Raw genomic sequence first — 14,372 nt, forward strand, 5'->3', positions numbered from 1 at the left:
GCGTTTAATTTCCTCCCGAGTGTAATTTATATTTGTTACTGTTGCTCCAAGATATTTGAATTTTTCCACCTCTTCGAAGGATAAATCTCAAATATTTATATTTCCATTTCGTACAATATTCCCGTCACGAGACATAATCATATACTTTGTCTTTTCGGGATTTACTTCCAAACCGATCGCTTTACTTGCTTCAAGTAAAATTTCCGTGTTTTCCCTAACCGTTTGTGTATTTTCTCCTAACATATTCACGTCATCTGCATAGACAAGAAGCTGATGTAGCCCGTTCAATTCCAAACCCTGCCTGTTATCCTGAACTTTCCCAATGGCATATTCTAAAGCGAAGTTAAAAAGTAAAGGTGATAGTGCATCTCCCTGCTTTAGCCCGCAGTGAATTGGAAAAGGATCAGATAGAAACTGACCTATACGGACTCTGCTGTATGTTTCACTGAGACACATTTTAATTAATCGAACTAGTTTCTTGGGAATACCAAATTCAATAAGAATATCATATAATATTAAACCTAGCGTAGGAAATTGATACGAGCATACGAACATTGCTGGAAGGCTGCAAAGTAAGAGTTGTGGCGTACATACATGCACTTCAGTTGGAGTTATTGTTAGAATTTTTTTTGTAATGGCGAGTATTTGACTGTTCGACATTCACCCACATGAAGCCAACTGTATAGATCAATTTACTCACAGAGTTGTTGCCCAAGGTTCGCTATAGAAGGCTGTTCTCCTCTACACTCACGATGAGGTAAGGTGAGGTGAGGTGAGGTGAGGTGAGGTGAGGTGAGGTGAGGTGAGGTGAGGTGATGTGATAATGGAGATATGTTGGAATACCACAGGGGAATTGGATCTCCTGGAGAAAACATCTGTGTTATCTAGCCCACGGGCTTGCCCAACACTAGTCATAAATCGGAAGTATGTCGGGGATCGAACCAGGATTATGAGTCCAGCGCTCTAGCCACTGGACCACCGTGGCGGCAGTAAAATATAAATAGGTAACTCGTATCTTGCAATTTCGAGTCTTTTTTTACACACTATATGGCGGAATATATTCCGAAACTTTCTTTCTTTACGATTACAGAATCCCAACATTTCATTCTGTTCATTTCCAATATCAAATACTCTTCTCTGTTCTTGTTCTGCATCACTGATCCCAGCCACCGGCGTAGCTCAGTCGGCTAAGGCGCTTGCCTGTCGATACGGAGTTGCGCTCGGGCGCGGGTTCGATCCTCACTTGGACTGATTACTTGGTTGGGATTTTCCCGAGGTTTTACCCAACCGTGAGGCGTATGTCAGGTAATCTATGGCGAATCCTCAGCAACATCTCACCAAATACCATCTCGCTATCGCCACTCCCATCAACACTAAATAACCTAATACAGTAAAACCCCGATAAGACGCTGTTCAAGGGGCCGGGTGTAAACCGCGTATTAACCAGGACCGCGTTTTAGGCGGGTATACTAATTTTGACTTATATACAGTATCTATTAGAATTTTTCTTTATTGAGATACATGATTCATGAAAGGTAATACAGTATTACTCCATTATGTAATTACTGTACTGTACGTCAAAGACATTTACAATATATGCTGTACTTAATTCTTTCGAGAAAAAAAAACATTTATAGTTGTTTGCCGCGTGCGTGTTCACCATGTCCTCATGTTTACCACACTTCAGTTTCTGCGATTACATCCTCCCGACGTCGCAGCTGCAGTGATTGAGTCGCGATTTTTTTATTATCGTTCTTAATGTAGATGATGGGATTCCTAATGAATCAGAGAGTTTTTTCTGAGTAAGAGTACTTTTCTCATCGTACTTTCGAAAGATTTCCAATTTTTCCGGCACAGAAAGGGCTTTTCCTTTAACACTCATTGTAATCACATTCACAGACACTTCAATACACAGAAGGACAACAAACTGCCCAGCAAACATTTCCAGAATTTTATTACGGCCGAGTGAGGAATGCTGTTTGAGAGAGAGAGGATTAGCAAGAGGGTGGGGTATTGTAACTATATGTAGGCTTTAACCGCGCAGGTAAGGAGTCGAATACCAATACTTTTGAGGTTAATGGCAATGACTAAGGTGTTTCATTGCTGTCACAGTACATTGCTGAAAATTACATCGAAAATATTCCACAAAAACAGGGTATTATGCGGGACTTGAGCACAACAAACTGGGTATTTTATAATGGCGTTATATATTAAATATACAGGGACCGGACAAAAAAGCGTATTACACGGGATAGCGTAATAAGCGGGCGCGTCTTATCGAGGTTGTACTGTAGTTGATACAGCGTCATTAAATAACTAAATAACATTGTCGTGATACACACAAAGAACGGATTAGTTATTTAATTTTCTTGTCTGTATGTTATACAGTCTCAAGGGAAATTCTTTTCCGATCAGACGAACTTAGAATATTTAATAGCTGTACAAATGACAGTGGTAACAGTTGAATGCCTCCGATAGTGCAGATGCTGATCACGCACAATTCGCGGCATTGCGTCCCGTTTCGAGCTCCGTTTCTGGAATCGTCGGATCGGTTACTTGGCGACCTGACCCATCACTGCAAACGATGCTCCTACCAGTGTTTTCATATGTGTTTGTGGTTACCATACGTGCCGTTGTGCAGGACTGCTGTACGGTTGATTTGGTGCTGGAGGTTTATTCCTTTCCCACGAATAACTGGATCACTTCCAGCAACAGCGGAACACTTTGAATTACAAAAAGTGAAAACCGGGCGATATATCAACCACTAAAACCGAGAATTGTAGCAATTCCTGAGTAATATCACTAAAGATTTCATTGACATGTGAGAATGTTGTTTTATTTATTTTTATTTTATTTTATTGGGTTATTTTACGACGCTGTATCAACATCTCTGGTTATTTTAGCGTCTGAATAAAATGAAGTGAAGCGAGTCCGGGGTCCAGCACCGAAAGTTACCTAGCATTTGCTCGTATTGGGTTGACGGAAAACACCGAAAAAAAACCTCAACCAGGTAACTTGCCCCGACCGGGATTCGAACCCGGGCCACCTGGTTTCGCGGCCAGACGCGCTGACCGTTACTCCACAGGTGTGGACGTTGTTTTGTTGTTTAGTCAACTGTCCGAAGACAGGTCTGAACCTCACAAGTGATACCAACATGGCACCACTTACGAGGCAACTAGGCCAGGAGATAAAGGGGTAGAGTGGCCAGTTCCTTTCCCCTCCATCGCATTCATCGCCAATTAGCTACATATTACACTAATCAGACTTCAGATGAATACGTACAATTGTTTTTTATCTGACACATATCGTCAAGTGAGATGTACTGCCTGATAATAGATGTACATATCAGCAAGAACAATAAATAAAAAACCGGTTAAATATTTAAAAATATATTTTGTCTCTATCATTACCGCTCTCATTGTTAGCGCAATATCAGTAATTGGCAGCCATTGGCGTAGCTCAGACGGTAGATGCGTTCGCCTCCTGATCCGATAATAAGGGGAAAGAAATTATAAGCGAATGAATAACAAGTTCAAAATGTATTCTAAAACAAGTTTATTAGAAAAATATCTATTTTTATATAAGGTAGAAGTTTAAAAGATTCTAGGATAGTTGGGTCAGAAATACATATTTAGTTATTTAATGACGCTATATCAACTAATAGATTATTTAGCAACATCAACTATTACACTGATAACCAGGACGCGGATTTTGATGGCATATCATCTTTTTTTTCCTTACATTATTTGCAATATCAGTATATATATATATATATATATATATATATATATATATAAATCCTGGATACGAGTTGCTGGTTACAGAACTATAAATCCTGGATACGAGTTGCTGGTTACAGATATATAAATCTTGGATACGAGTTGCTGGTTACATAAATATAAATCCTGGATACGAGTTGCTGGTTACAGATATATAAATCTTGGGTACGAGTTGCTGGTTACATAAATATAAATCCTGGGTACGAGTTGCTGGTTACATAAATATAAATCCTGGATACGAGTTACTGGTTACAGATATATAAATCTTGGGTACGAGTTGCTGGTTACATAAATATAAATCCTGGATACGAGTTGCTGGTTACAGATATATAAATCTTGGATGCGAGTTGCTGGTTACAGATATATAAATCTTGGATACGAGTCGCTGGTTACAGAAATATAAATCCTGGATACGAGTTGCTGGTTACAGATATATAAATCCTGGATACGAGTTGCTGGTTACAGATATATAAATCCTGGGTACGAGTTGCTGGTTACAGATATATAAATCCTGGATACGAGTTGCTGGTTACAGATATATAAATCCTGGATACGAGTTGCTGGTTACAGATATATAAATCCTGGATAAGAGTTGCTGGTTACAGATATATAAATCCTGGATACGAGTTGCTGGTTACAGATATATAAAGCCTGGATACGAGTTGCTGGTTACAGATATATAAATCCTGGGTACGAGTTGCTGGTTACAGATATATAAATCCTGGATACGAGTTGCGGGTTACAGATATACAAATCCTGGATACGAGTTGCTGGTTACAGATATATAAATCCTGGGTACGAGTTGCTGGTTACAGATGTATAAATCCTGGATACGAGTTGCTGGTTACAGATATATAAATCCTGGATACGAGTTGCTGGTTACAGATATATAAATCCTGGATATGAGTTGCTGGTTCAAGATATATAAATCCTGGATACGAGTTGCTGGTTACAAATATATAAATCCTGGAGACGAGTTGCTGGTTACAGATATATAAATCCTGGATACGAGTTGCTGGTTACAGATATATAAATCCTGGATACGAGTTGCTGGTTACAGATATATAAATCCTGGATACGAGTTGCTGGTTACAGATATATAAATCCTGGATACGAGTTGCTGGTTACAGATATATAAATCCTGGATACGAGTTGCTGGTTACAGAAATGTAGAGTTTTAAAGTCATTTTTCGCAGTTATAATCTTTCAAGTATTCTTTTAATTTTGATGGCAGTTTTGGTCATTTTTTAAATTTTGAGGGCTTTTTTGGTCATCTTTTAATTTTTTTAGTGATTTTTCAAGTAATTTAAGCTAAAGATTTCAATGAAGAACTAAAATTTCCCAATATAGGAAAATTCACAAAATTAGTACTGACACTATCCCATTCAAATGCCGAATCTGACAGGATTATCTCGATAGTTACTGACATCAAGATGAAGAAGAGAAATAGAATAGGAGATGAAGCTCTCGGCTGAGTAGCTGTACGCTCTGCCTTCCAAACAAAGGAATTGAACTGCAGGTCCTTTGAAGTCGCAAAAGTCCATTTTAGTCTCCGTCATTGAGATACACTATGCTAGATATGGAGGAGATTAGGTGAGTGATACATTTATCCTTCTCTTTTATTGTAGTTAAACATTTAATTATAGTCTAATTAATTATTAATTGTAGTTCATACTGTAGGTTGTGGGAAAATTTGTGCTCGTATGGAAAATTTTATACTTTTATATAGGAGTACCATACTAGACAATCTGGACAGCTGTTAAGTTAATGCTGGACTTTTACTATATACTTGTGTAGATTATAGGATTGTTTATTCTTAGGTCATTTTTCAGCATTTTAGGTCATTTTCTAACTTTCTTGGGTCATTTTATAGGCCATTTTTAGGACCTTTTTAGGGCATAAAAATCGCCGCCCTGCTGATAACCATATGGTAAGTCTAAACAACTGATTTGATTTTTCACAGCAAAGACGTCAACTATCCCATTGATATTTTATGATAATTCTAAAAAACTGGCTTCATTTTCACATCAAAGATATGATAGGGCTACAACATAAAGTAATTTAATATTTTTGTATTTTCAAATTATATTCAAAAGCTAAAACTGATATTTAATATCGTTGACAATTTTTTTTAAATCTATAATTCACAATTTTGTGCAAATGTTTAATGAGTAGAACATGATTACCAGCTTAAATTATACAAAATATTTTGGGGTTCGTCAAAATGAAATATAATCTTCAAGGGATCCGCGACACTCATGAGGTTGGAAACCACTGCGCGGGACACCTTGCAATTCTAGTGACACCTCCCTGACCGTACGCTGTACCTGTAGTTGGTGAGATGGTGGCTGTTGGTGCTGTTCCTCCGCAGGAGTGGTGCAGGCGCCCCCAAGTTGCCCTTCGGCAGCGCCATTTTCCTCCGTCGCGAGCCCGTCTCGTACACGTACACGAGCGACTGCTCGGAGTGGCGGCTGGGAGCCCGGCGGAGCATCACTGAGGGCGAGTACAGCTGGCACTCTAGCCGAGGGTTGTACACCTCCCTGCCGTAGCTGCCGCTGCTGGCTAGCGCCGTGGAGTCGTCCGAGTAGAGCGCCGCGGAGTCATCCGCGCACGGGTCGTAGTCCTCGTACGAGTCGCCCGCGTCTGCAATCGTACACAACTCCTCGCTTTAGTGGCCGTTTACATCAAGTCGTGTCGATTTAGTGTATACAGATCCAAACAGAAAGAGCAGAATCGGCAGATTATGAATGGAGGAGCAGAATCGGCAGGAGGTGAATGGATTTGAGAAGGAGCAGGATCGGCGGCATGAGGGAAATGAAACGTAGGAACAACAGAAGTAGTTAGTGAATGAAAGTGGAGAAATGTGGCGTAGAGGAGAGAATGAAAAGAATGGAAGATACAGTAGAACCTCTATTATCCGTCGTAATGAAGGGGGTAGGCTGAACGGTTAATCGAAAAAATCGGATAATCCGTACCATGAAAATTTTTCGTAAATTCCTCCATGGTCTTGTATTTAAGATGCTAGGTAGTGGATGAGAAGTCTACTAATCTAGGTAAGTCTGGTTGTCAAAGACGGATTTTTAAGGGAAAGTGTCTGTCTGTGGAAAGATAGGAATAATGGAGGTCTCGTGTTGTAGATTTATAGCCTATACTTTATACACTCCAATCTCTGAGAGAGAGAGATGAGTCACAGTTTCTCTTTCCCCAAACCACTCATTTTTTTTGGCCTACACTTTTTTTTCGGTACTTAGCACAACAATATTTATTTTCACATCCGTAGAAGAATTTTTATACAGAAGTTATACAATACGACAACTCGAACATTAGACCATATTGTGTGATAAAGTCTTGTAATAACACTCTAGGAAAATAACGTGCTAATATAATGCATAGTAATATTTCAGCAGTAAAAAAAAAAAAGCAAGAGAAAGACATACGGATAATCCAACAATCGGTTAATTGGCTGACGGATAATTGGGGTTCTATTGTATGAGGATAACGAAGATAAATTACACAAAAAAGAAAGATGTAACTAGTAAAGAAGAAGTACCTGGAAATATTATTATAGAGCCCGGATGTTAAGCAAAATGCCTTTCCTTTTAAACTGGGTGTATGTATGAAAGACCTATTAGAGATAAACACGTTTCCACACATTTGGGAACGATAGGCCCAATTTTTATTTTGCCTTTTTTGCCTTTTTTTGCCTATTTTAGCTCCCGTTGCCTATTTTAAGATTAAATGCCTTTTTTAAGCCTTTTTACGTCGTTATTGTACATTTTCTATATTTTTATAGCACTTAAAATAAACCGTACATAAATTACCGTCGCGAGGGGTGACTTTGTGCCATTCGCGAAAAACGTATGAAAGTATTCTTTAAGACAGTGACAAGGTTTTAAAGTCTACTTCCTTACGTTTAGTAGTCTTTAAAACCTTGTGATGGTTTTAAAGACTACTTCCTCACGTTTTTTTTATGAAATGCGCGAATGGCACAAAGTCACCCTCATGGCACAAAGTCACCCCGCTCGACGGTATATCAAAAAACAAAAAAGAACGGTTGTACAAATTAAAAATATATATTCACCTCACACAAATATTTGCTGAAAATCTTATTTTCCAGCAATACATATGTTTCCAAGAAGTCGTAAACTTTTCTCCCCTGCCGATTACATCTTTTATGCCACTTAACAAAGATATTTGAACAGTATAACCCTCAGTGCTCAGGCCACTTCGGTGTTTACCAGCGAAAGAGAGGGAATGAGGGGAGTATTAAAAGCAAGTCTCCAGGTCCCGTTACTGTTGTCGCTTGCACGCACAAGTCACGCGTACTTTGAAATCTCTAATCCCTTCTCACAACCCTTTTTTTTGAGACAATACACAGTCTGTTTTTCTCGATCTCTGAAAGAAAGTACAGACAGTCCTTCTGAAATAAGTTGTTTTAAGTTTGCTCCAATCACTTCAGTAGACGTAGAAAGATCTTTTTCCACCATGAAAAAGTTTTCTCTGACAGGAGGCTCACTATGACAGTTGACAACTTAAAAAAAGCATCTTGTTGTGACATGTAACCAAGGAAAGTGAGTACCGTATGGGATAGTTTATTAAGTATTTGTCTATTTTTTGTCTGTTTCCATGAATAACAAATGCCTATTTCGCTGCCTATTTTACTATTTTTAGTACCTATATGCCTGCCTAGTTTAATAAATGCCTAAACATTCGGGCTCTATATAAAAGTATTTTTACATGAGATATCTTATGAAATGGCTCTAATGATCGATTTATAAACATAAGACGAGGAATGTACACGTCACAGCTTAGCTTTCCATTAATCACTTCATCAGTTATTTATTACTTTTGCTTTTTTCAAACACTGGGCCTTCGGGTCTAAATCAGTCAAGTGTTTTAGCTAATTAGTATGATGCTCTATGTCCGGTGGGGCGCAGCGGCTTGTAACATTGGAAAACGCTGGCCTATTTCCCGAGGAACAGATGAAGAAAGTCTTGTGTACGCGGCACTCATGTTGCAAGCAATTTTTCTTGTAGAAAACCAAGTAAATATTGTTCTGCTGAATCGGACGACATGGGAGTTTAATATGGAAAGAGCGATTACCTTGAGTTTTAAGTTTCACAAACCTCGCCGAGTGTATGCATCGTTGACAAACGGACTGCGACCCACTTTCACGGTTCAGGGGACCCTCTGTCCTGAAGCACGCACGCAGCACCTGACTGGGACGCAAGGGTCCTCAGTTTGCCATTCAGTGCACATTGTCATCGATAGCCATCGATCTGCAACGATCTTATCAGGATTACTCGTCTTATCTTGTGATCTTGTGCAGAAATTGAGCATACCCATCAGTCTTCATAATGGTGGATTAAATTAGCTCGACGAGAAAAATTGTTTTCATTTCTTGCATTTAGATTCAAATAATATGAGCATTTAGTATCTCCTCTCCATTTAATTCATGGTCTCTTTTACCGAATAGAAAGTGGGCCAAATGTTTTAGACGCGTATGCAACACAATAGACTATATAAACATATTAACACCGAAGCTAGAAAAAGAATTAAAATTTATAAAACAATAGTTCTTCCATCGTTATTCTATGAAAGTGAAACTTGAGCTAAGGTAAGAATTTAAGGAAGAGCTTGTAGCAATCTAAATGATAAAAGAAAATGTCATATTATATGACACATATTTGCTCATACATTTTAAGTTTATCACTATTTTTCAGTTCCTGAGCTGCTTAAACATAACGTTGAACGGTATATGCTAAATTCCAATAATGGTGACAAAAGTGGATTTACTTAGCCTACGTGATTCTGAGAAATGAGCGCTGTGTGCTTTAAAGAGCGGGTCTTGCGAGCGCTCTAACGTATGCATACTGTACGTCATTCAGTATCGGTGCAGTGGTGACTCTGCAGTGTGATGGCGAACTTTGAAGACGGAGCTTCCGCTCATACACTAAACCGTCCCGCTATTCCAATGCTTTTAATGTATCATGGGAGGAGGAGTTCTTTTTGGTAGAGAGCAGTGGATTAGCAAAGTGTTTAATTTGTCATAAAGCACTCCTACTGATTAAGAAGTTCAATATCCAACGACATTATTCTTTACAACATGCTGCTGAATATGACAAATATGTTGGTAATGAACGCCATAAATTAATACAACTTAAAGAAAATGTTTCTCAGGTACATTATACTAAAGTATCTATTTGATATTTGCATTGCATTATAGGTTACACATTTAGTAATATATAATTTTAAATTATATAAGTATTATGATATATCATAGTATAGTATATTACAGTTCATGATATATCATATATCATATTATATATATATATATATATATATCATGAACTGTAATTATAGTATATTACAGTTCGTGATATATAATATGATATACTATACTATGATACATCATAATATTTGCATAATTTAAAATTATATATTACTAAATATACTATAATAACTTTTAATGCAATATAAATATCGAATAAATACTCTAATATAATGTACCTGAGAAACATTTTCTTTAAGTTGTATTAATTTATGGTCACATCATATCATATCATATATCATATCATATCATATCATATCATATCATATCATATCATATCATATCATATCATATCATATCATATCATATCATATATCATATCATTCATTCATATCATATATCATAACATTCATATCATATATCATATCATTCATATCATATATCATATCATTCATATCATATATCATATCATTCATATCATATATCATATCATTCATATCATATATCATATCATTCATATCATATATCATAACATTCATATCATATATCATATCATTCATATCATATATCATAACATTCATATCATATATCATATCATTCATATCATATATCATATCATTCATATCATATATCATATCATATATCATATCATATCATATTATATTATATTATATCACATTGTATTATATTTTAACAGAATGACAATACTGCACTTAGTTAATCGGCTATGAGAATTAGCTACAAAATTTTCCACGAAATTGCGAAGAAATTGAAAACATTCAACGAAGGTAACTTCATCAAGCGATGTTTAATTATATTGGCAGATGAACTCTGTCCACAGCAAGTAGGGGAAGTGGAAGCCATACGCCTGTCTCGTAGAACCGTGGTGAGGAGATTGGAGTATGTGCGTATGGATTATGTAAATAAGCCTAATGATTTGTGTGTGTGCATAGAGCGAAGTTTATTCCATTAAATTAATGAGAGTGTTATAAATTCTGTAATGTACAATGCATTGATGTAATATCCTTATAAACTATTATGTACTGACAGACTGAATGACTAGAACAACCGTGGCTCTTGTTACATTAATGCAGGGAAGGTAGCTGTAATGCGAGTCCGCCACTGCGTGAGCGTTCCGCTCTGGCTTGGAATTGAAGTGCCTTGCGGAGCGAGAGCAGCTCTGGCCGACTAAATGGAGCCGCTCTCATGCCCGGCCCTGGCCTAAATGGAAAGCAGTATATTCTATAGATAGTAGATGTACACATGAACGAGACTACGCTAAAAAATTCGAGGTAAAATTACAGGTATTTTTTTGTACATATCCTGTAATGGCCACACGATCAGGGAGGACCGTTATTGAAGAGAGTTCTAAGAAAGGCCAAAAAAAAAAAAAAAACATATGAGAAGTTATGACAGTTAACTGATTAAATAATGAATGAACCCTTAGCTTTATCAGCAACTTCACGAAAGATATAAATAAATATAAATTTCAAAAATATTTGATAGATATTTGAAACGTATCTGTGAACCAATTGTAGTAACTGTTTTAAGAAGGAAAATACGCCCAAAATAACCAAATTCTAGTTGCTTTAAAAAGTTCTGGATAAGTAGATTATCATTATAAACTAAGAAATGAAGTACGATTTTTTTAACCTAATGAAACAAATGACGAATAAATGGAACAAACCATAGTATAACGAACAAACTAACAAGGAGAGCAAAACGAAAAGAATATGTCCACACTGTAAGAGTGTAGAATTTATTAAGTGATAGAAGAAAAACGTAACTTAAATAAGAGATTAGTCATATATTTGCATTTCATTATAAAAATTCTAGATGAAAAATTAAGAAATCCCCTATCGAATTTAAATATACGAATATGGGTTCTTAATCATTCAAAGAAATTACATCATGATCAAATTATAAAAATATGAAGGTAGTTTAGAAAATATAATTAAAATCATACAATAAAAACGTAGCAGTACCTAATTTGAAGTGAAATATATTTTTTAAATATATTTCATATTATCAATTAAAATATAATTGTATTGTTATAATGAAGAAGAATAAATTAATGTGCTGAATAATATTTCTAAACATTAGGCTATCTTACTAACATTGCCACAAATAAAAGTCGTATACTGACATTGGAAACTAATTACGAATTTTAAGAGAAGACAGTTAATGCAGTCGGCGATTATTTATCAGAACAGATTTATTTATTTACTTATTTGCTTATTTATTTATTGGACTTATTTATTTATCTACTTATTTATTTACTTATTTACTTACTTATTTACTTATTTATTTATTATTCGTTTATTTAGTTATTCATTTATTTAATCTGACAGGATTAAGGCCATAAGGCCTTCTCTTCCATCCTACCAGATAGCACATATAAATACAAAAAAGAAATAAAAACACTGATGAAAATAATACAAATTAAATTAAAGCCATGTAGAGGATCAAGAGAACACTATAGATCTCATCGAGCTAATACAAGAAAAAAAGAAAGAAAGAAAAACAGAGATAGCGATTATGATGATGATGATGATAATAATAATAATAATAATAATAATAATAATAATAATAATAATAAAATACATTACATATTAATTGTTAATTTTACAAAGGCATAGTTACAATATTTATTATACTGTATGTCATGGGTTAAGCCGAAGTTGCGCAACCTGACAAGTGTTAAACAAGATTCCATGAACTACAATGTGACTTAAATATGGGACCGGAGCATTAGATTGCCCGACGGCAATTTTACAACTTCTTTTGAAAACATTAATGTAAACGTGAAAATTTAAGTATCAAGTTTTCTCTCAGAAGTAGCCTCGTAGTGTTAAACCAACATCGCCTGGTCTTACATTGAAAACAGCCCTGAAAATATGTTATTCTTGCAAGAGAAAAAACGCACCGATTTAAAACTGAGACCTTGTACGCAAACATGCGATAGCATATCCATTATCTCCCGTTTTGTGAGGGCCCCCTCTTTTATGTATTCTAGGCTATACATTTCTTTGTTCTTTCGGCGAAGGCATGTGTTCAACCCACTTGAACCTCTTCAGACGAGTAATTTCGGCATCTGTTTGTCTCCCATGCGATCTTTATCTTACTGGCAAGCTGCGTGCGGATTCCATTCACAAGAAAACTTTTCTTGGTTTTAATTAATCACATATTTTTAAATTATGTCATAAACACTTCGTAAGATCATCTTGTTTTCAGCTGATGAAGAAATCTCATTATCTGTTTCAGAGTCGTATAAAACTAGAGATGTCGCCATGTAATTTGTCCGCGAGGTGCGCAGATGGTGGCGGGAGAGCGGACGGGAAGGTGGAGCTTACAGCACAGTCTAGTATATACAGCCACGAAGCTCAATACATAGTAAATATGCATCCATGGATAATTGCTGACCACTAGGATCGCTAATATCGCCTCATTGCAGACAATGCGAAATATTACCGGCACAGTCTTTTGTTCCTAGCAACCTCACAACTCAAGTTTCGTGATTGTATATACTAGATTGTGCTTACAGCCTGATCAGTTTGGGAGAATACAGTGGCTCTCGTGTATTTTCATGCACTCGCGAAGGCAAGAACAGGATCGGGATGAGGTGGCTATCGTGCCAATACAACTCCTGCACAAGGTTGGCAAATCAGCAGACGGTGCAAGCCACATGAGAGTTGAGCGTGTCTGAGCGGCTGGGAGCAGTATCGGGGAGAGGAGAGTAGAAAGGGGAAGACTCCCGTCACGTGATCTGAAGGTAGGCGTGACGGACCAGAAATTGGTTACTGCGTCGCGGACACATTACATGGCGACAATTCTACAAAACAATGAGGTATGCACTCGAGTGGACTGTTCGAATGACAACTGGTGATGTAAAATTGACTACAGAAAATCAAATTATACAAATTTTTAGTTTTATAGTGATTGCGGTTAGGTTGTGAAGAATAATTTAGGATTTTGAACTGTGAACTACTCAATCCCGAAATTTTCAAATTATTCTTCTAATATCAACCAGTAAAAATATTAAATCATTCAATTATAAAATCCGTGAAAATGTCACAATATTATTAAATTATAAAACCGTATTTATTTATTATTTATTTAAAATGCAAATCACAAATTAGTATTAAATTATGAAATGCTAAAAGTATAAAATTATTCAGAAATAGATTATTAGATATTCTACAGTGCCCTGGAAATTAACGTTTTCAACGTTTTGGAAATACATACTGGTTCCATCATCAGGGTAAATATTTAAGATCTGAAATATCGTCTATTCTGTTGGGCTCGTTATCTCTGACCGTCCC

General features: G+C 36.4%; 1 protein-coding gene across 1 annotated transcript in view; it reads right to left on the reverse strand.

The window, feature by feature from the left end:
- LOC138701187 (uncharacterized) overlaps positions 1–14,372 on the reverse strand; it is a 151,947-nt gene that overhangs the window by 33,688 nt on the left and 103,887 nt on the right. The window contains exon 2 of the mRNA XM_069827818.1: positions 6,107–6,422. Coding sequence (XP_069683919.1) covers positions 6,107–6,422 — 316 coding nt within the window. The remainder of the gene's footprint in view (positions 1–6,106; positions 6,423–14,372) is intronic.

This window comes from Periplaneta americana, chromosome 6 (genome assembly GCF_040183065.1).
Source record: "Periplaneta americana isolate PAMFEO1 chromosome 6, P.americana_PAMFEO1_priV1, whole genome shotgun sequence".
Lineage (NCBI taxonomy): Eukaryota > Metazoa > Arthropoda > Insecta > Blattodea > Blattidae > Periplaneta > Periplaneta americana.